The 22,596-nt window shown below is 48.7% G+C and overlaps 1 protein-coding gene across 37 annotated transcripts in view; it reads right to left on the bottom strand.

Moving 5' to 3' along the window:
* Nucleotides 1-1,301: 1,301 nt before the first annotated feature.
* PPP6R3 (protein phosphatase 6 regulatory subunit 3) overlaps nt 1,302-22,596 on the bottom strand; it is a 122,642-nt gene continuing 101,347 nt past the window's right edge. For 26 of the 37 annotated variants that reach the window (XM_042237941.2, XM_060404364.1, XM_042237943.2 and 23 more), the window contains 7 exons: nt 19,390-19,511; nt 14,944-15,097; nt 13,528-13,634; nt 11,853-12,003; nt 6,062-6,079; nt 5,682-5,801; nt 1,302-2,799 (listed from right to left, as the gene is read on the bottom strand). In XM_042237941.2, coding sequence (XP_042093875.1) covers nt 2,748-2,799; nt 5,682-5,801; nt 6,062-6,079; nt 11,853-12,003; nt 13,528-13,634; nt 14,944-15,097; nt 19,390-19,511 — 724 coding nt within the window. In that variant the 3' untranslated portion in view covers nt 1,302-2,747. The remainder of the gene's footprint in view (nt 2,800-5,681; nt 5,802-6,061; nt 6,080-11,852; nt 12,004-13,527; nt 13,635-14,943; nt 15,098-19,389; nt 19,512-22,596) is intronic. The other 11 variants (XM_027959324.3, XM_027959326.3, XM_042237947.2 and 8 more) reach the window with 1 other exon arrangement.

Genomic DNA, 22,596 nt, shown 5'->3' with positions numbered 1-22,596 from the left:
ACATTTCCTGTTTTATATCCATGAACTCGTTGCTGTGGTTTTCCCATGTGACAGAAAAAGCAGCCGAGACAGAAAAGCTCTCCGTCCTGTGTGGGTGGAGCGGCTTGTGACTATGTCAACGCCAGCTGGCCCCGGTGCCCTGGCCAGTCCCGCTGCATCCAGACTAACACAGGGGCCTGGTGACCAGCTGGCTCTGGGGGACACTTTCTCATGCAAACATGTGGGGAAATAGGGAAAGCAAGCAGCTGTGCCGTGGCGGCGGCATTGTGGAACAACTGAGAAGTTTCACCTCCAAGTTACTGGCAGGTCTAGATACCAGAGCCCCAGGCTGGGGAGACGCTAAACACGGAGGACACACACACAGCAGGGAAGACTCGGGCTCGCACGGTGCTCCCACCGTCGGCACCAACTGTTCTTGCCGCAGGGGCAGGACACATGTAGCTCGTCACCCAGCGTGGCTCCTTCTCACCAGCCCAGGATCCCGTGCCAGGGAGCGTGATCCCTCAGACTCCAGCGGTGGTTCTCTCACGGCCTCAAACCCTGTCTGGTTACTAGAGCCCAAGCAAGGTACAGAGACTTCTGGAAACAAAGAACCAGGCTTTATTTTGTCTTTTTTTTTTTTTTTTTTTTAAATACAGGTCTGGTATTATAGACATCTGTAGTCTTGCATTCAGTAGGGCCAATCCACAAAAATTAAAGTAGAAACTCAATGAGCGTGTACTCGCTCCAATCCCTGGGGCTGGCAGACTCCTGCTCCCAACAGACTCTGCACTGCCCACCCGTGTCCCCTCCCTGCCAGGCGAGACGAGCAGGACACAACCCACCCCAAGGAGAAGCCCCAAGGGCCCTTCCATCAGCAGCGGGCGGGATGAACAAGATGCCAGGTTTACCTTGGGAAGGTGCAGAGGCTGAGGAGATCCAGAGGGTGCGGGACTGTGCGTGCAGCCCTGGAGCCAGGCGGCGCCCACAGAGCTCTCCACCAGGCCAGACCAAGGCACGCCGTCCGCCGGCAGTCCCCAAGGTCGGGCCGCGTCGGTCAGCACCCTTGAGACCAGCGAGGGGAGGCCTGTCCTCTGGCGGCGTTGAGGGTCCAGGGTAGCGTGCTCGAGGACAGTGTCTTCTGATAGGAGCTCCCGACAGAAAGGGTCCCTGAGTTGGTGCAGAGGCCAGCGCGGCAGCCCCACTGACTGTCCCAGGGCACGCGGCTGGCCCCACTGTCCTTGGGGGCTAGTCTGCCTCCAGAAACCTCACCAAGGGCCTCCACACCATTTACAGTGGGAAAGTAAACCAGAAATAAGGCATTAGACATTTGATTTTTTTTATTTCCATATGCAATGTAATGTTTAGGCACGCTGCTTGGGATGCTATTTCTAAAAAAATCGTTGGCCATTTTTCAGAATATCCTTTTGGTTTTAAATACTGGTCAGGAAAAACAAATGATGTAAAAATACGTGAATAATTTTCTATTACAGAAATGAAAAACTGATTTGCATCTAAAAGTGCAAGAGGTGAAGTAATTTAACCCTTTCACCAGACGACATGGCAATATACAATATATTGCTTCAGCTGTTTGAGAAGGCTGTGATGTATTTTTATATTGACATAGAAAATTATAAATTACATTGAATTAGTATCCATAATCACTATATATGTACACAAACCAGTTCTAAAAAAAAATACACTGGTTTAGAATTTACGAGTGAAAATCTCACAAGGTACAGTAAAACAATGGGCATGCTGAGGTGCTGGACTCTGATTTCTAGTTTAAAAAGACTAGCCTGTAAAATGAACGCACTCTAATTCCATTAGCAGCACGAGCATTTTTCCACTGACTTGCCTAATATGATTCAGGTATGTTACATATGCAGATTGCTCTGAAATGTTCATTGGTGATGCTTGTTATTAACAAGGTAAATTTTGGTGAATGGGTTAAAAGGCAGATGAACAACCAAAACAAAACATAAAACAAAAAAAACCCAAACCACAAGCCATGTACACTCCAAACAGTCTAGTGTTTCACCTGTAGGGATAAACAGTTCAAGCAAACAAGACTTTAACAGAACATATGGCTTTACAATAACACAATTTATCAACTAAGTTGTAGCAATAAATACTTAATCTCTACCAATAGACTTACATTTTTTGATCCGTTTTTAAACAATACAGAAAACAGTTACCAATTAAAAACTGGTTATAAAAAGAACACCAAATATTTCTTATTCAAAATCACTTTTGTAAGTTAGAACAACCAAAATAACACTTAGAGGGCATTTCAATCCTACAACTCCTTGTCAACCTGGAAGAAAATGAATTCAGAATTTTGTACAAGGTGAAAAATGTATGAAAACTGCCTAATACTTTGGTCACACTAATAATTGTCAAATAGTTATGTTTCAAATACAATAGATCTGTGTATTCACTTTTATAAAACTATTCTTACAGCCATTTTAACTATAGTATTACTACTATTATTACATGGGTGGCAAGATCTTATTTCACAGGCTACCCATTATTTAGAACAATACAATATAAACATACGCAAAAATTCTTGGTATTTGTCAATGTGCAACATTTGTACACGTCTGGGTTTTTCTGTACAGCGTCTTAGACTAGAATAGAAAGCTTGCTGGTCCTGATCCCTTGCAGAGTGAGTGCAGCAGCGGTGGCCTGGTGGGCTCCCCACGCAGCCCGGAGCCCCGCCCGCGTGGCGCCCGCAGCCCTCGGTCAGCAGCACGGGGGGCTCCTCATCATACGGGGCCATTGACTGCCACGTCGCCCGGCACGCTCGGCTGCTCGGTCCTGCAGGGGGGCGAGAGATGGCCTCAGGACTCCCAGAGAGACCAACGCCGTGCCGCACCCCGGAGTGGGTGGACGACGTCCATCAGAATACTGTTCAGGCGGGCCTAGAACAAAGCCTGCACTCAGGAGTCACCCCACGAAATGCTTCTTAAGTGAACGTTCGCCGGAAGCACGGAGGCAGGCCAGCGGTCTGCAGCCACTGTTCCCGGAGCCTTCGGAAGCTATCTGATCACCCCTCCTTCAGCACAGCTTTTCATGTTCCATACACTGCCATCCACATGAAATTTCACTTGGAAAAGTAGGATTCTACTACTCAGAGAAGAGGTGGGGCGGGGGTGAAAGGAAACAAGAGAAGTCTGTCTTAAAAGGACCAACTCTGAGAACAAAGTTGTGCCCTGTAACACGTACTCCCATGAAGCAAAGGTCAGGGTAATGCTGGGGTGGGTGGGTGGGTGGGTGTGTCTGTGTGTGTGTGTCTGTGTCTCTGTGTCTGTGTGTGTCTGTGTCTGTATGTGTGTCTGTGTGTGTGTGTGTGTGTGTCTCTGTGTGTGTGTGAGAGATGACAGGGTACTCAGGGCTTTCCTGCCAAAACCACAACTGGAGCATGTAAGAGATTCTTCACGGTGCTCCCAAAACCTTACAGAGTAGACCCCAGAAAGGAGACACTGCTGACAGCGGGCAGCACAAGGCCTCCTGACCCAGCGTCCACCGGTTCAGCCCGTCAGTCCCAACAGAGACCCGTGAAGTCAGCTCCACACACATGGCAGACGTGACCCACACTGGACGCTGTCTCATTAAGCCACAGAGACATGGGCCCTGTCTTTACCACCCGCGAGCTGTGTGATCTTCAGTAAAGTTTTCAGCCTCTCTCAGCTTATTTTTTCCCCGTGTAAAAGGGAGATAGTAAGTCCCCATAGAGATTAGTAGGACTACAACGTATGAAAATGCCTATCTACACACCAATGGCACGATACCACAGAGACTCGATCAACACTGAAAGATAACATTTTGTGGCAACAGACGTCTTTAAGCCAACAGCACACCTAAAGCCTCGTATTTGGTAGATGGACCCTCAAGGGCAAGACTGCACACGAAGTCCCAAACAGCTGTCTCCAACCTCAACTCCGCTTTACATACGCTGCTCTCGGAATGCGGCGTGCTGCGTCAGCAAGCCTGCCTCTGTCCCTGTGGTCAGGAGTCCGCTTCCCAGAGCGCCCCTTCCAGTCCTTCACCCGGCGGCAGGCAGTCTTCACGCCCCTGTGTTATCTGTGGGTCTATCACCAGGACCAACCGCTTCCCAATGTGTGACGCCCCCCTCCTTCCCCTCCTGCTGGCTCTCCCCATCTGCTCCTCCGCCCCAAGGCCTGCAGGTTGGGAGATATCTCCAGGCTCGGAGAAGAACACGCAGGCTTCTGGGGCAGACACCCTGCACTCCAGAGCCCAGCAGCTGCTCCCACAGGCCTGCCTCACTCACATCAGAGAAAGCAGACCCAGGAGCCACAACTCCAGAGCAAGCGGGTTAGCTGGCTTGTAGGCAGCACACAACAAAAAGGAAATTTATGGGCAGACAGTGCAGAGATGATGATAACTGATTAGAACTCAGATCTACGGAGGACCTCTGGAAAAACAAAGGAAAAAAACTCCAGGCAAAAAAATGATTCACCTAGACCCTGAGCAGCACAGCTCGGGCTGGACCCCCGAAGCTAGAGGGCCCCTCGACTCTTCCTCCCAAATCCTCCACTAGAGCCAACAGGTACAAGTAGTTCTTATAACCGATGCAGTTTATACAAAGTAATTAATTACAAAAGCAAAGCCCTCATTCTGGCAGTAATTTCCACATGAGAAAGAAAAGCTGGGTTTGCTACACAAGGAACACGCGGTTTATAGACTTGTGAACCGAGAGTGCCCCCTGTTGGTGACCACTGGTTATACTGCCCCTAAAATGCCTGGATTTTGGGGGGTCAGGTGAGCAGAAAGGACATCCCTAAAAAGGCTTCCTAAGGTTCCTCTATTCCTTATGGAAGGAATACACAATCAAAAAAGGATATATTTTTGATTCTATATATATACATAGGATATATTCAATATATATTGGATATATTCAAAAAAGTTCCCTCTGTGCAGGGCTGAGCAGAGGTCCATGTGGTCCAAGGCAAGCTCTGATGCAGCAGGAGGCTGTCCTGGCTTGTGGGGCCTACAGTGGCCCTCGGGGATGGGCGGAGGCTGGGGCTTGGCCTGTGCCTCCAGGCCACTGGCCCAGGCTAAGCTCAAGGCCACTGGAGAGGGAATGTTATGCTGCGAATCCCTTGGCTCTGCAGGTAGGAGCTGCACACTTCATCTGGATAAGACACGTATTTTGCAAAAATAAAACCCAAGAGTGACTCACATTGGGAGTTCAGAACACTGAGCTTACACGGCGAGCTGCACTCTGGGAAGCCACCCGAGTGTCACACGGACACACCTGCACCAGTGGGCACAGGAGCCGCTTGCCTTGGTAGCTGGGTGACTGCAGGACAGAGGGAACCCAATCCTGGAGGGGCTCAGTACCAGCCCAACTCGGTGCCCCTTCAAGAAAAACAGGAGGGGGTATGCCAGCACGAGAGACCCTTCCACCCCCAACAACTTCTCACAGAACCAGTGACACTACCTCCAAGAAGCAGACAGTTTCCAGCTTCTGGGCTAGGAGGCGCGCTGCGACACCTAAGTTCTCAGCTCAGTCACCTGGCTGCCATGCAGAACTGGGGAGCAGCACCGACCTAAGCAGTCACTGACCAGCTGAGGACAGCTGCAACGGCCCTCACCCCCAGGCCCGCGCCCCTCCCGGCTCCCAGGAGACAAAGCGGGGCAGGGCTGAAGCCGGCCGGCGGGAAGCAGGCACTCACCTCTGCTCTGGGCTGCTGCTGGGGGGCCGGGGGGCCACGGACTTGCCCTCCGCCGTCTCAGGGCTCTCCTCCACGTCCTTACAAGCAGCATCTTGAGAGGTAGACAGTTTTCCTTCCTCACTGCATAAAGAGGACGACAGGCAGCGTGAGAGGCCACGGTGGCACCGGCAGGCGGAGGATGCGGGCGCATGCGATGGCTCTGAAGTCACGGTGGTCATGGAGCCAAGCCCCGGGGCTGAGCATGCTCGGGGAGGGGGCAGGGGCCACGGGCACGCCGGGGAGACCACGGAGGGGGAGGGCCACACACGCGGGAGCTGAGAGAGGGGCGATGTGATGCAGCTGGTGTCTGGTGAAGCACGGCCCCGCGGCACTGTACATACCGGTAGGATCGCAACACTCTGAGGCCAAGGGTGCAAAACGGAAAAAGAAATGGACAAGACTTTCAGAACACCCTAAAATGAGGCATTGGGGGATACTATGTCCACGACCGCACACAAGCAAAACTGCAGGCTCGGAGAAGCTGTCAAATGAACCTGTTTGAAGGAACGAGTCTTCAGTTAAAGGTTTTGCGCCCAGGGCCAAGCCCCCCATCGGCTTGCTGGCTGAGGTCCCGGAAGCAGAAGGCCATGCAGCTGAGCCAGGACCAGCTTCTCGAGCTGTCTCTGACAAGGCCTGAGAAGGACAAACCATGGCGGGAGAGAGCGGGAACAGCGGCCAGGACCGGGGCAAGGTGAGCCTTAAGGGGTCAGAGGGCTTGGGGAAATGGAACACCAAAGGATGGTTTCCCCTTCGATGCTCCTGGCGCCTCTACTGTCTGTGGACTAGAAACTTGAGACTTTTGCCTATTCTGTCTGGACTTCCCGTTTTTTTGGTGACACAATTCGAGACAGCACTAAACGGAGCTTGAGGGCAGCGACAGGTCCCACCATCCTTAGTGCTGGGTCCTATCTTTGATCCGCTTGGGAGAAACCTCATTTTAGGATGACTTCTGAGTGGCTTTCAGATGGCTTGGGACAATACATTTATGGGAAGGGACCCGAAGTCTAGCCCATTCCTCCTCCTAATTCATCCCCACTCTCCATTCCCTGCTCAACACAGCTACGCTGATGCGTTCCATGCCTGTTACCTTCATTGTTGTAAAACGTACAGTCATTTTACCCATGTGGATTCTGAGACCCACGGCTGGCCATGAATCACACCCTCCCTGCACTCGGGATGGCCCCAGCATAGCTGGGAGCTCCGTCTGCCCTGCTGACTGGAACACAGCGCCCCGAGGAGCCCACCTCCCATCCCACAGCACACCTCGCAGAGACCAGAGCCTGGACACAAAGCTGCAACGGCCACCAACGCCTGCCTCCGCCCCAGGGGGCCTACTCGGGCACCTCTCAGGCTTCACACCAGGACTGGAAAACACTGTCATCTTTCCAACTACAAGAGAGCCCCCACTGCTCCTGTGAATGACTGCCCCGGTCAGCATCCACCACGAGCAGGGCCTTAGGGCTCTGCGGCTCCACACCCACCAATACTCATGATCCCTATCATTCCCCCTCCTGCTGGTCTAATAAGATGTGTCTGAGTTCTCAGAATCTCTTCTGAGTTTTTCTTCTTTTTGCCCCTTCGGGTGCCCTTGTCTATAAACTGCCTGTTGCTATTCTTAGCCCATTTTCGGATCTGGGTTTTCATTCTTTTCCTTACTGGTTTGAATATTAAATGCTAATTTCTGGATGATTTAGAACTAGAAGCTTTTCCCCCTTAATTTGCCATCTGCCTCTTAATTTTGTCTACAGTAGCTTATCAACCAGAAATTCTTCGCTTTGATGCAACCCTATCCTATTCTCTGCATGAGGTTTATGCTTTTAAAGGCAGTCTGTTTTCTTTCGAAAAAGCAGCCCCTTTCTGCCCTCAGGTGAGAACAGTGTTTCCTTCTGACTACCATGAGACTCTGGCCACAGCACTTAATTCCAGTACCGCATCTTCCCATCTGGAAAGTGGGATGATAACCATGGTGCTTTCGGTTTTAATCATATACAACTTTCTGCCCCCCCGCCCCAAACGCTTCATCAGAAATGTCAAATGACTTCTTCATTCTATTAATATGCACTGAATTACACAGACAGATTTTCTAATGTTGAACCATCTTTACAATTCAGGGATAAACTAATTGATCATTATGAAGTATTTCTGGTATACTTTAATGATGCTGAACAGTTCAGTGATCTTTACAGTTCAGCGATAAACTGATCCTTATGAAATTTTTTTGTATACTATTAGGTTCAGTTAGCAAATATTTCACATAGGTTTTCTGCATTTAGTTGCCTGTGAGTGACATAAGCTGATCATTTTCTGTAATTATCTTCATCTGGTTGTGGAATTAGGCTTTCACTACTTCATAAACAGGTCCAGGCAGTTCTGGCACTTCTATCTTCTGTGACAACTGAGGAACTGACAGGTCAGCGTGTGGCACGCGTGGAGCGCCCTGAACTCTCGCCGTCACTGACACGAGCCTGGCCCAGCGGCCAGTCTACTTTTTCCCTCCGCAAGTAAGGCCTTGTTTGTATCCTCTCAAATTACAGAAGTCATTTGTTGTCTCTTCCTTTGGTATTAGGTTCCCCTATATCCTGTGTGTTTCTTCGCTAGTTATGACCTGTCTTTTCACTTCATCGTGTCTTTTAGAAGACTAGATGTTTTGTCTTTCCCACCTGTACTGAGAGCAGAGGCTCAGCCTGTATTCTCACATGGATGTTCATAGTCTGCCAGCCTCTCCACTGTCGCCTGACCATGTCAGTGTACGGGCCTGCTCGCAGAGCTCTGCACCACAGCCTTGGCATCGTCTTAGTAACAGTGAGCCCTGAAAGCTACCACGGTGAGGCCCCTCACCCTCCTCTTTACAGTGATCCTGCTCTTCACGGCTCTCCTCGGTCTTCTCTGAAAATTACAATCAGTTTCTCCCTTTCATAAAAAACTCCCATTGGGATTTTGAGAAGAAACCCATCGAGAAGCAATGCCAAAGTTAGCAAACGTGCTGTGTGAAGTCACTTCAGTCGTGTCTTGACTCTCTGCGACCCTACGGACTGTGGCCCACTAGTCTCCTCTGTCCGTGAGATTCTCTAGGCAAGAACTGGAGTGGGTTGCCGTGCCCTCCTCCAGGGAGCTTTCTTGACCCAGGGATTGAACCCACAGCTCTTATGCCTCCTGCACTGGCAGGCAGGTTCTTCACCACTAGTGCCACCTGGGAAGCCCTTTTGGCAAACATAGTGATCAGCAAACTATAAAAGGTCTCAATAACCCGGATAACCACGATGGTGTGGTCACTCACCTTGAGCCAGACATCCTAGAGTATGAAGTCAACTAGGCCTTAGGAAGCATTTCTAAGAACAAAACTGGTAGAGGTGATGGAATTCCAACTAAGCTTTTTCAAATTCTAAAAGACGATGCTGTGAAAGTGTTGCACTCAACACTCCAGCAAATTTGGAAAACTCACCAGCGGCCATAGGACTGGCAAAGGTCAGTTTTCATTTTCATTCCAATCCCAAAGAAGGGCAATGCCAAATAATGTTCAAACTATGGTACAACTGCACTCATTTCACATGCTAGCAAGGTAATCAGTACATGAACTGAGAACTTTCAGATGTACAAGATGGACTTAGAGAAGGCAGAGGAAGCAGAGATCAAATTGTCAACATTCTCTGGATCACAGAGAAAGCAAGGAAATTCATTGACTATGCTAAAGCCTTTGACTGTATGGATCACAACAAACTGTGGAAAATTCTTTAAAGAGATGAGAATACCAGACCACCTTACCTGTCTTCTGAGAATCCTGTATGTGGGTCAAGAAGCAACAGTTAGAACAGAACATGGAACAAAAGACTGGTTCCAAACTGGGAAAGGAATATGTCAAGTCTATACACTGTTACCCTGTTTGTTTAACTTCTATTCAGAGTACATCAAGTGAAATGCCAGGCTGGATGAATCACAAGCTGGAAGCAAGACTGCTGGGAAAAATATAAACCACCTCAGATGTGCAGATGATACGACCCTAATGGCAGAAAGTGAAGAGGAACTAAAGAGCCTCTTGACGAAAGTGAAACAGGAGAGTGAAAAAGCTGGCTTAAAACTCAACATTAAAAAACTAAGATCATGGTATCCAGCCCCATCACTTCATGGTAAATAGAAGGGGAAAGAGTGGAAACAGTGACAGATTTTATTTTCCTGGGCTCCAAAATCACTGCAGATGGTAACTGTAGCCATTAAATTAAAAGATGCTTGCTCCTTGGAAGGAAAGCCTATGACAAACCTAGACACCGTATTAAAAAGCAGAGACATCACTTTACCGGCAAAGGTCCATATAGTCAAAGCGATGGTTTTTCCAGTAGTCATGTACAGATAAGAGAGTTGGACCATAATGAAGGCCGAGCACCAAAGAACTGATGCTTTTGAATTGTAGTGCTGGAGAAGACTCTTGAGAGGCCCTTAAACTGCAGGGAGATCAAACTGGTCAATCCTAAAGGAAACCAACCCTGAATATTCATTGGAAGGACTGATGCTGAAGCTCTAATACTTTGGCCACTGATGCTGGGAAAGACTGAGGGCAGGAAGAGAAAGGGGCAACAGAGGATGAGATGGTTGGACAGCATCACCAACTTAATACACAGGAGTCTGAGCAAACTCTGGGCAACAGTGACGAACAGAGAAGGCTGGTGTACTGCAGTCCCTGGGGTCACAAGAGTCTGACACGATTCAGCGACTCAACCACAAGCAAACACAGCACTGGCGTCTCTCCCTATGCATTGAGGTCTTTTGGTCTCAGTTACAGACAAGGTTTAACCTCTCATTTAAAGGGGAAGGGGCACATCTAAGACACCTTGTGCTGGCTTCTAAGACGCAGTCGACTTGTGGGTGTATTCAACAAACTCGCTAAACTTTACTAGCAATACATACAGATTCCACTGGAATTTTTATATAGGAAGTCATAAGCTACAATTAACCTGCTGTCCATGGGGTCGCAAAGAGTCAAACATGATTGAGTGACTGAGCTGAACCTGCAAATAAAAACCATTTTACCTCTTTTGAATTTGTATGTCTTTTATTTCCTTTTATTTCATGCTGCATATGCTAAGACCAGCAGCACAGTGCTGATGAGAAGCAGTAACTACAGGGCTCACTGTCTGTCTTGTCTTTGAAAATGAGTATTTCTTCAAAATGTTTCATTGTTAAGAATAGAGTCTGTTGTAGATTTTCAGTGGACACTTTTATCAGTAGCTACTTCTTATTCCTAGCTTGCTAAATAGTCACAAATAGTTTTAATTTTTATCAAATGTTTTTTCACCTACTGAAAGTCCAAAAGGTTTCCAACCCTTTATCTATGAATTACCATCAGTAATCTTTAAAATACTGTAGTGTCCTTGCATTCATGAGATACATCCTTGATCATGAGCTAAAAACACACTGCTAGCTTTGGTTTGCTACCTTGTAACGTTAAAGCATTCTACAGGCAGGCCCCCACGTGCCATCAGCCGACAGTGATTTCTTCTTCCAGGCTTTGTTTCGTGCCGGCTTCACAAGCTGGGAAGCATTATTCTTGTGATATGAAAGGGTCTGTGTAAAGTGGAGATCAGAGCTCTAAGCACTGATTTAGCTGCAGTCTGTGGGTTTTGGTAGAATCTTTTTCACTAGTTTTTCAGCTTTGCTTTTAATTTGCATTATGAGTCCTTTTTCTGACACAGAAGTTTACAAGTGAAGGTAATTTCCAAATATGTTTTTGTAACCTATCATTCTGTTCCTGAATTCTGCTGGTTGCATTGTATCTGGAGGAAATGATCTGTGTAAGACCCAAACTTATGGTTTAGATGGTCCCAGCTTTGCTGCCTGTACCCAATGCAATTCCCGTTTCTAGAGGTATGGCAGTTCTTTAAACTCATGTATTTTGAATCCCATCAGTCTTCTCAACCTTTAGTCTTCAAAATACTATTAAAAGGGGAAGGGCACAGACACCGAGAGAGCCAAACTCCATCTCTTTGTTAACATTTAATAAATTTAATGGAAATAATAGAACGATGTCAGTCTAATGTCTGAACCCACACGGGAACGAAATTACAGATGCTAGTATTTGTGGCTTCTCCTCCACCACCCTCCCGACAACCTGAAGCTGCCAGTATGGCCGAGCCTGGTTACCTTTTGAAGACCGCAGTTTCTGTCTTGGCATCTACAGTGAGGCTGAGCGTTTCCTTCATGCCGCCATTCATCACTGTCTCAGTTACCTTGTCTGTACTTTCCGCATCCTCCTCGCCATCAGAGCTGGCTTCCATGGCCACACTGCCTGGCGCTGAAAAGAACACACAGCTGATGGGCACGTGCACCGACACCGACAAGGATCTGCCACCCGCTCTGTGCAGACCCACCCACCCAGCGTCACCTCAGCTGCTCGGAGACAAAGAGACGTGAGATGATCTGCCCGCTGTTGCCTCTTAATGACGCCCACAAGACAGAAGCTGCAAGGGATCACTGACTACAGCCCAGGACCAGCTAGACCGCCAGTCTCCCCCGCTACCTGCACACCCAACTGTCCCTCAGACGACTGCCCATCCCCTCACTCCTCCAGCTCCCAGCACAGGGCAGACTAGGCAGCCGAATATTCTGTAGCCACAACCCACCATTCAGCCGGCACTGTTCTCATTCACCCTGCTCCTCTGGCTTGTCCACACTCAGGTCCTACTTTTTCCTGTTTGCTAAACTACCCTGTGTGTGGTCCTCTGTGGGTCATTTTTCTGTCGATGAGAGGGAGTCATGTGGTAAACTGGTGATGAGCATCTGAATTCATACGTGGCCTCAGAGACCAGGTCAAAGCACCCAACCTGGGCCTGAGTTTTCTTATGAACAAAATTGGAGGTGTTTGAACCCCCTTATAGAACTGCTCAGTGATAAACTAGGTCATAAATATAGAATGTGGCTCAGACAGTAAAGCGTCTGCCTACAAGGCGGGAGATCCGGTTTCAATCCCTGGGTGGGGAAGATCCCCTGGAGAAGGAAATGGCAACCCACTCTAGGATTCTTGCCTGGAAAATCCCATGGACAGAGGAGCCTGGTAGGCTACAGTCCATGGGGTCGCAAAGGGTCAGACACAACTGAGCGACTTCACTTTCACTTTCATTTTTCAGAAGAATGACAAACAAAACACTAATTTCTGGATTTATTCATTCCCCTTGCCCCTTGGTTCTTGTGCCCTACACATGTACCCTCATTTTCTGAGAACTAACTTTGTCTCTTCCGTGTCAATCCCTCCTTCTCGCCCCTTCACCAACTTCCCACAGTCCTAATAATCAGGTTGGAAACAGTTCAGGGCCCATGCAAACTACACCTGCCTATTCTGAGTAAGACAGCCACTGGACAACCTCAACCATTTCACCTGTTCATAAAGATGCAAATGAATAAATAACTACACAGCCTGAAATGCACCCAGACAGCACACTCCAAAGAATAAAAGCACCGGGTGCAACCAGGCCTGGAGCACAAGTGCTGGTCTCATTCCCCCTGGGTGTTGCAGGCCAAGACATCGTCCTTTCTCGGCCTGTTTCCTTTCCTGTCTTGACGGGACTGAATGACTGGCAACTTAAATACCTTACTCTTTCTAGGATTAGCATGCTGTGGTTCTGGAATAAACACACAATTGCTTTTTGCCCAAAGCCCTGAGGATATCAGACCCACATCTCGTTTTCCTGGGTCGTTTGAGCCCTTGAACTTTTTTAGAAACCTACTGTGGACAAAGACAACTTTCCAGATCTGGGGAACTCAGCGTCACATTCCAGAGCGAACACCCGCCAGGAAAGCAGGCCGCTGGCCCCGGACCCACCTTCCGGCTGCACAGCCAGCGCAGCCACACTGGGCGTCAGAGGGTCCATCGGCTCAGTGCTGGTTTCCATCTCCACTGGGGAGTTACTCCGTAAAGAATCTTTCGTACTTTTAGAAAAGAGAAAATTCAGAGGTGAGCAGTGGGAGACGGTCCTCAGGATCATCATTCACAGAAAACCTTTGAACACTGGTTTCAAATCCACTGTGGAGACACAGCTGGTTACAGACTCCGAGAAACACAAATGTTTGAGTGTGGACGGCAGAGTGGAGTGGCGGATGAGCCAGGGTGGGAGATTTTCTGTTGGGTCAGCAGGGCAGCGACACGGGGACTTCTCGGAGGTTCCAGAGAGTCTCAAGATGCCCCCAGCCCCTCAGGCTCGCACAACCACCAGGCTCCCGAGGTTGGGAAAGCAGTGCATACACTGTGCACCATCAACTGTATCTACAGTTCCACTTTCACAAAAGTCCTATCCCCTCCAGGCAGCCTGCCCAGAGGGCCTGGCCCTGATGATGTTTAATGAGACAACATGGCCAGTGCACAAGGGCTTGTACAGGAAAGCAGTTGCTTCAGCAGCATTCTCAAGTAACCAGGAGAGCAAGAGAGAAACCTGGCTGCCCTGTACCGGAGAAGAACCAGCATCTCGTTATATTTTGGAGACATTTCCCATAAATCTCACTTCACCTCTGAATAACGGCTCGCTGCTATTATCAGAGGTGCTGTAAAGCAACGTGGGTTTTAGTCTCCTCTCTTGATCTGTCTACAGTGGTGAATGCTAGCTCCCATCAGGCTGTTTTCTAATCTTTGCCATTATAGTTACCATTTAAAAACATGTCTTGTTAGAATAGGGAAAGAAAGTCTTTAAAGTCGGGGGGTGGAAATCTCCACCCCATTTTTTTCAGGAGACAAAATGAAACAACAGTAAGCAAATCAAAGTTAAGTGTAAGGAGATATAAAATCCACGGTTAATACTCAAAGCCGACAATATTATGCAGGAAAACCAAAAAATGATCAGCCGCTGTTGCTGAGACTAATGCAATTAACAAGACTGACAGTCACATTGACACACCCCTAATTTACAGCACTAGACTGGCTCCAAGCGGAATATACGTTCAGTATCATCTACTAAACTCAGGGTACATGCCGCGTCTCCGTAATGCTCCTCACAGAGGCGCCCCTCAGGAGCTCCCTGACTCCCTGGGCCATCTCCTCAGCCCACTTTACCATCCACTCCGCCTCCCAGCTCACCCTGGAGAGCAGGGAGGAAGGGGGTGGTGTTTCCTCGTAACTCAGAGCTGTGTCTACATCCCTCCCTCCCCCATTGATTTTTCAATCTCGTTTAAGGCACTGTATTCAACTGGGAACACGCTTCACACCCGGCTCTCAGGTGGGAAGGCTGGGAGAGCCGCATGCGCTCACCTCAGGGAAGACGTGAACTCTGAGAAAGAAGCCCAGCCTGTCTCCTTCGTCGGCATAGGCTCCTCTGTGCTCCAGACGTCAGACCCCACCGAGTCTAAGGGAGCACCGTGCGTCATCTCCATGGGGACATCAAAGTTGGCTGACCAGTTGGGTGCTAAAAAGGAGAGGAATCCCACTTTGAGAATGCTTCAGTCATTTAATGTAACACAAGCATTTTTCAAAACCAGATGTGCAGTGGTAAGTAAAAAAGACTGCAGGTGCGGGGCAGAGGGCATTCTGGCACACTGCTGGGGGAAGCGGACAGCCACAGCCACGCAGAGGCCACTCCACAACCTCTGTCTGCTGGAAAGCTGTGTGTTCCCTTTGATCCCTTAGCAATTCACCTTTCCCTGATTTTATTTTCCAACAGCGATTAACACACAAGAAGACAAAGTCACACAGAAAACAATATACTGATGTTAATTTCTTGATTTTGACAAATGTTCCAAGGTTATGTGAACACTAGGAGGAAGATGGATGAAGGGTATACAGCCACTTCCTGACATTCTTTGCACCTTTTCTGCAAATCCAAAATTAGTATAAAATAAATAGTTTTCTAAACGCATGTTAGTACTCAGTCACAGTAAAGTGGGAACAACCTCAAGGCTTCCCGCCCCACCCCAAGTCCACAATGCTGCTTCTCAGAGCCGCCCTTCACCTGAGCACACACAGCAGCGGGCTTCCCGAGATACAAGGAGGAATACAGACTTAGTCTCTGCCCACCCCACTGCCATCTCTGAAGTGACAAAGGTTTCTGTATCTAATGAGAAGAGACTGGGAGCTCCTGGAGAGCCTCAGGATGGGGACTTGGGGAGTGGGGCAACCAAGTGCTTAGAGGGTTGGAACTTTTGGCCCTTCCCTACCACCCCTCCCTCAACCTTCTAGACGTGTAAGGGGCTAGAGGTCAAGTTAATCACTAATGACCAAAGATTTCACCAATCACGCCCACTTAGCAAGGTCCCCATGAACACCCAAGCTGCGGGGCTTCAGGGCTTCTGGGTTGGGGACAGAGGTGGCAGATGAGACTCCACTGGGGACCCAAGTTCCTGCCCGTGGACCCCTCTGGACCCGTCCTGTTCATTTGTAGCCTTTAATATATCAACTGGTAATGGTAGGTAAAAGGTTTTTCTGAATTCTGTGAGCAGTTCTAGCAAATAATCAAACCCAAAGAGGTCATGGGAACTCCCAGTTCACAGCCAGTTGGTTAGAAGTACCGGCTGGGGGTGGGGACGGGCGGCCGACTCGCGGGTCGAGTGAGCCCTAACCTGCGGGCCTGACTCAGACGGTCAGTGCCTCGGCTGAGCTGTGTGGGAGACTCACACATTTGGTGTCAGGAGTGAAGTTCTGAGAGCAGAGAGGAACTCTGTTCCCACTGGCTTGCTAGGCCTGCAGGCACAGGAGAGTGCTCAGAGATGGGGGTGGCAGGACCGCGCACCCTGTCTGGCTGCTCCTCTCTTGCTGCGGTCTGGGTCCTGCCGGCCTCTGTCTCTGTTTAAATGTCGCCACCCGAGGTGTGTCCCCCTCAGCCGAAATCAGGCCTGCTTGCTCTCATCACACACCAGCTGCTCCTGCACAGTAGCCTGTGCGGAATGCCCAGATGCTTGCTGCAGACAATCTGGCAGTGGGGACCACCGCTCTTTATCATGGATGTTCTCTACCACAACTGGAGGCTCCAGGCTGTAAGGAAGGAATGCTAGGCTATGGCATCTGCGAGCTACTTGGGGATGCTCCTCAAGACAAACAACCAAGGACCTATGCGTAACAGAAGTGCCCCACCCTACAGACAGACTTCCCGGGACTCCAGGCAACTCACTCAGCTCCCCCTAGGCTAGGTTTCCTCATTTTTTCACTTCGGATAAAACCATCTACTTAATCCTGAGGGTTAAATGAGGGCCTCATCTAGCAGGTACTGAAGGAGGGCTGTTTCTGAGCTTCCTGCCCTCTGATCTGTGTACCATGTGGCAGGGCTCCATGGGCTCTGAGAAGGAATAGGACCTTAATGTCTGAAAACCTCACCTGCAACCTCAGAAAGTCAAGAAAGTGGAAGTGTTAGTCACTCAGTCATGTCTGACTCTTTGCGACCCCACAGACTGTACCCTGCCAAGCTCCTCCGTCCATGGGATTCTCCAGGCGAGAATACTGGAGCTTGTTGCCATTTCCTTCTCCAGGGGATCTTCCCGACCCAGGAATCGAACCCTGGTCTCCTGAATTGCAGGCAGATTCTTTACTATTTGTCACCTCCGGGAAGGTGACAGGTATTTCTGCCTGCCCACCACATGCAAAGTTCTGGACTCACTCCATCCAAATAAACTGGGCTACACAGAAATGACTGTTGTTAGTCATTTCCTATTATTACCATCCCAGGAAAGACTAGCTCCCCAGAATTACTCTAACATTAACTGTTGAGAAACTGTTCTCAACAGTCAAGAAAAACTCTGGAAGAAGCCACAGAGATTGGGTGGATGGTGGAAGCTCTTAAGTCAGAGGCCGAGGCAGCTCAGAGCCCTGGAGGGGAGCACTCCCCCGCCCCAGTCCCATCTCAACCCCGGCTGACCCAGCAGTACAAAGAAAGCTTTCCCAAGCAGCAAGGTCAGGAGGGCTGAGACCTGTGAGGCCATGCCCTGTGGGTGAACATCACAGCCCTGCCCTTCGTCTCTCCCTGTCCCCACACCCAGCTCCACCAAGACAGTGGGAGTGAGTCACACCAAGCGTATGGTCCCTCCCCAAGTCACTTATCACCCACCCAGCGATCTCACAGATCCACAGACTTCAAAATGCCATTCAGCCTTCAGAAAGAGTAATAAAATCCCGCTACACACTTGAACATGGATGAACCTGGAGGGCACCATGCTAAGGGAGTAAACCAGTCACAAAAGACAAAATACCCCATGATTCCACTTAGGATGAGGTCCCTAGAGGAGTCAGATTCAGAGACAGAAGATAGAATGGTGGTGGCTGGGGGCTGGGGAAAGGGGAATGGTGAGTGCTGTTTGTGGGTATAGCTTCAGCTTTGCAAGGTGAGAAAGTTCTAGAGGCTCCACTGCACAACAGTGTGAATACACAACACTACTGAACCACACAGGTGAACACACAGACACAGACACAGACACACACAGACACACAGACACAGACACACACACACACACACGCAAGCCGAAAGCTCAGGGCCTCCGGCAGCCTCCCCCCGCTCCTGATGAGCCCCCGTCGTTTCTCAAGTCTCACACTGAGTCTCGATGCCGGTCTTCCCGTCCCCGAGTACACTTTCTAATCCAGCTTTCACACTGCTACCAAGAGTAATCATGTCAACACAGATCAATTGACGGGATTCTTAGTAAAATCCTCAGGAGAAGGAGCACAACCTCCAAAATAATTCTCCTTCCGGTCTCTGGCCTCATCTCCACCATCCCACCCTTCCTGAGCTGCATTCACCAGCGGCGGGTCCCTGTGCCTTCCTAGGAGCTGTTTTCCTGCAAGCGGACTCATCCCTACTTGTCCTCGTGACACAACCCGTCCTCTGGGAGGGCTCTGCAGAGGCCTGGGGGAGCGGGGCCCCTGCTCTCCCCACACTCTCCATCTGCTCAGACACCCCGAGGCCCTGGAGGCCGTGCCTGTGTCCCAGCTCCCGGCACACAGCAGGAGCCGGACACAGGCCGGCTGGTGTGAACGGCGTCATGCCCTCCTGAAGGTGGCGAGCCGCGGAGGAGAGAGAGGCTGGGGACCACGAGGGGTCTGCTGGATGCCTGCCACGCTCCGAGGTCACGATGAGCTTCAACCTGACCCCCAGAGTGGGGTTTCATCCTCTAGAACCGAGGCATAAAAACCTTCCCAGGCAACAGGAAGCACTGTTGGCCTGGAGGAAAGCCCTGGTATCAACCTACACAGCTACTTCATGTGAAAATTTGTCTGAACTTTTAGGCATTAACAGTATTTTTAAAAGACCAGTCAACTTTAGTCTTCTTAGCAAGTGGTGAAACATAAATAAGCATTTAGCTGGGAAAATTTTAGGAACACAGGATTCATTAACAGTGAAGACCCTGTTCAAAACTGCTCTAACTGTAAGGAATTTCCTGCGGCTTAGGAGCACTCCTGATTCTACAGCCTTTCCCCATCCTTCCAGAAGCTACGGTCTCTCCCCTTCTGCTCCAGTTCCCAGCCTCTGCAGCTGGAGGATGGACCCATTGATGTGTTGCTGTCCTCTACCCAGATGCACACAGAGGGCTTCCAAACTGTAGAGACCCCCTCTCACCCAAGGTGTAACTGGCTCCTCCCCTCAGGCCCGGTCCCCAAGACGTGAAGCGCCAAGGGAACTCAGAGGACAGCGTGTGCTCCCACGCAACTGCCCTTCAGAGGCTGTCCCAGGCTCAGGGGCCACCTCCACATGGCGCTGGCAGAGAGGCGGCGACTTACGTTCGCTCAGGTCTACCTCCATCTTGTCCTCCGTGTTGGCACTGCTGGACTCAAACAAGTCTTGTTTTGCTCCATCTTCTTCCTCAGAGTCTGTACTTTCCTCACTGTCTGTACTCCCCGAGCTAAGGGGAAAAGTCCAAAATATTACTACTGTATATTGGCCCCCCGCTAAATCCAGAGTTCAAAAGACATCCCACACCAAAACACTGTGCGGCGCATCACCTGGGCCCCACGTGCCCGTCACTGTCAGGGCTCACCCCACCCCAGGCCCCAGCTGCTCCCACTGGGGCTGCGCTGGCAGACTGTTCGGAAACCTTACAGCTGCCTGGGGTGGAGGTGCCCCCTGGTGGTGAGAGTCCGCACGTCCCTCACGACCAAAGGTGCTGAGCTGCTTCTCGCGTGCTCACCTCTGTTCTCAAGCATCTTTAGCCTATTTTACGGAGAAGGCAATGGCAACCCGCTCCAGTACTCTTGCCTGGAAAACCCCATGGATGGAGGAGCCTGGTGCGCTGCAGTCCATAGGTTGCTAATAGTCGGACACAACTGAGAGACTTCACGCTTTTCACTTTTCACTTTCATGCATTGGAGAAGGAAATGGCAACACACTTGTGTCTTTCTTTCCTGGAGAATCCTCTATGGGGTCGCACAGAGTCGGACACGACTGAAGTGACTTAGCAGCAGCAGCAGCCTATTTTAAAAACTAGTTTGTCTTTTCTCATTACTATAGAGTTTTGAGAGTTCTTCATACGCTCTACATGTAAGTCCTTTATGAGATATACGATTCGCAAATTTTACCTCTTAGTGTATATGCCTTGTGCTTGCGTTAACATTTGTCTTTTGAAGAATATTAGTGTTCAATTTTGATAAAGTTTAACTTACCACAATTTTTTTTCATGTATAGTGCTTCTGGTGTTCTATCTCAGAGATCTTTGCCTTACCCAAGGTCACAAAGATTTTCCAGTATTAAAGTTTTCTAATTTTGTGTTTGATTCAGACGTAAGATCCATTTTTGGTTACTATGTATACATAGTAAGGACACAGAGACCAAGGGCATTTCCCCACATATCATGTCCAACTATTTCAGCTCTGTTTCTTCAGATGACTACCCTCTCTCCACTGACCTGCCTCTGCACCTCCTCCCTCAGTCCAATGTCTATGTATGTGTGTAGGCCTATTTCAGTTCAGTTCAGTCGCTCAGTCGTGTCCGACTCTTTGTGACCCTATGAATTGCAGCACACCAGGCCTCCCTGTCCATCACCAATTCCTAGAGTTCACTCAGACTCATATCCATCAAGTCAGTGATGCCATCCAGCCATCTCATCCTCTGTTGTCCCCTTCTCCTCCTGCCCCAAATCCCTCCCAGCATCAGTCTTTTCCAATGAGTCAGCTCTTCACATGAGGTGGCCAAAGTACTGGAGTTTCAGCTTTAGCATCATTCCCTCCAAAGAAATCCCAGGGCTGATCTCCTTCAGAATGGACTGGCTGGATCTCCGTGCAGTCCAAGGGACTCTCAGGAGTCTTCTCCAACACCACAGTTCAAAAGCATCAATTCTTCGGTGCTCAGCTTATGGGCTCTCTGTTCTGTCCCCTGATCTACCCCTGTCTTAACTACTGTACCCAGAAGTCAGGCAGTGTTAATACTGTTCTTTATGAAAGCTGTTTTGGCTATTCTAGGTCCTTTGCATCTTCATGTAAATTTAAAAATCAATTTATCGACAGCTACCAAAAAACCTGCTATGATTTTGTTTGGAACAGCAATGATTCCAGATCAATCCAGATCTAGGGAGAATTGGTATCTTAATAATACTGTCTTCCAAATCATAAATATTTATCAAGCCTTGATTTCTCAGCTGTTCTTCATGTATGAGCCTTGCACATCGTCTGTCAGATTTATCTGTACATATCTAATATTTTGATGATACTTTGAACAGTACTGTTTAGTCATTTTAATTCCAACTGTTGGCTGCAGTATGTAGAAAAACAATTACACTGATCCAAGATTGTGCAATCTTGCTAAAACCACCAAACTACTGTAGGAGTCTTTTGTAGATCCCAACAAACTTTCTACACAGATAGTCATGTTGTCTATGAATAATGGTAATTTTTACTTTTCCTTTCCAATCAGATACCATTTATTTCCTTTTCTTGACTCACTGCACTGGCTAGCATCTCCAGAAAAATACTGAAAATCAGGGGTAAAAACAGGCATCCTCACATTGTTTCCAATCGTGGGAGTAAGTCATTTAGTCCTTCACCACTGAGTGTGACGCCAACTGCTAGGTTTACTGCACAAGCCTTAAACAGCCTCAAGACATTCCCTTGTCCCCAGTTTGCTGAAGAGCCCTACCAGGAGTAGACGCTGAATTCAGCCACACGCCTACTGACCTTCAAATGGTAAACCAAGTCTGCACTGCTGGAATAAATCTTGCGTGGTCACGATGCACCAATGCTGCCGATATTTGCTACGATTTTTAAAGGAGCTTTTGCGCCTGTGCTCTCTTCACACCATATAATGCAATGCCAGCTTCTGGTATCAAGTTACAAGGAGGTGGCTTCAGACAGTGAGATGGATACTATCCCCCTCCTTTTCAATTTTCTGAAAACTTCTGTAAAAACTGCTGTGATTTCTTTCTGAAACATTTGGTAGAATTCACAAAGAGAAGTCCTCTGGACCTTGAGCCTTTGTGCGTGTATGTGAGAAGTTTTAGACTACAAATTCAGCTTTGTCAGCAGACAGGACTATCTGGGTTATTGTTTTCTCTTTTTGGTTGAGGTTTGGTAGTGTGTGTCTTTCAAAGACCATCTAAGCTGTCAGGTTTATTGGCAAAGAGTTGCTCCTAGTATTCCTTATTACCCTATTAATATCCGTGGAATCCATAGTGATGTCACCTGGCCTGTTCCTGATTATTAATAATTTGTATCTTTTTTCCTTGATCCTTCGGTCTAGGGGGTACATCAATTCTATTAATCTTCTCAAAGAACAATTTTTAATTATGACCCATCGATTATAATGATTTTCCCTACTGTCTTCTGTTTCATGTTTCTGGCCATTTCTTAGCGTGGAAATTGAGGTCACTGATTTGTTTCTTCCTTTTTAATGTAAGCAGTAGTGCTAAAAGTGATCCTTTAGGTACGTTTCAGTTGTAACCCCCACTTCCTGATAAATACTGAGTTCCCATTTTCTTTCAATTCGAAATACTGTGTAAA

This window comes from Ovis aries, chromosome 21, assembly GCF_016772045.2.
Source record: "Ovis aries strain OAR_USU_Benz2616 breed Rambouillet chromosome 21, ARS-UI_Ramb_v3.0, whole genome shotgun sequence".
Classification (NCBI taxonomy): domain Eukaryota; kingdom Metazoa; phylum Chordata; class Mammalia; order Artiodactyla; family Bovidae; genus Ovis; species Ovis aries.
This window is presented reverse-complemented; position numbering and strand designations above follow the sequence as displayed.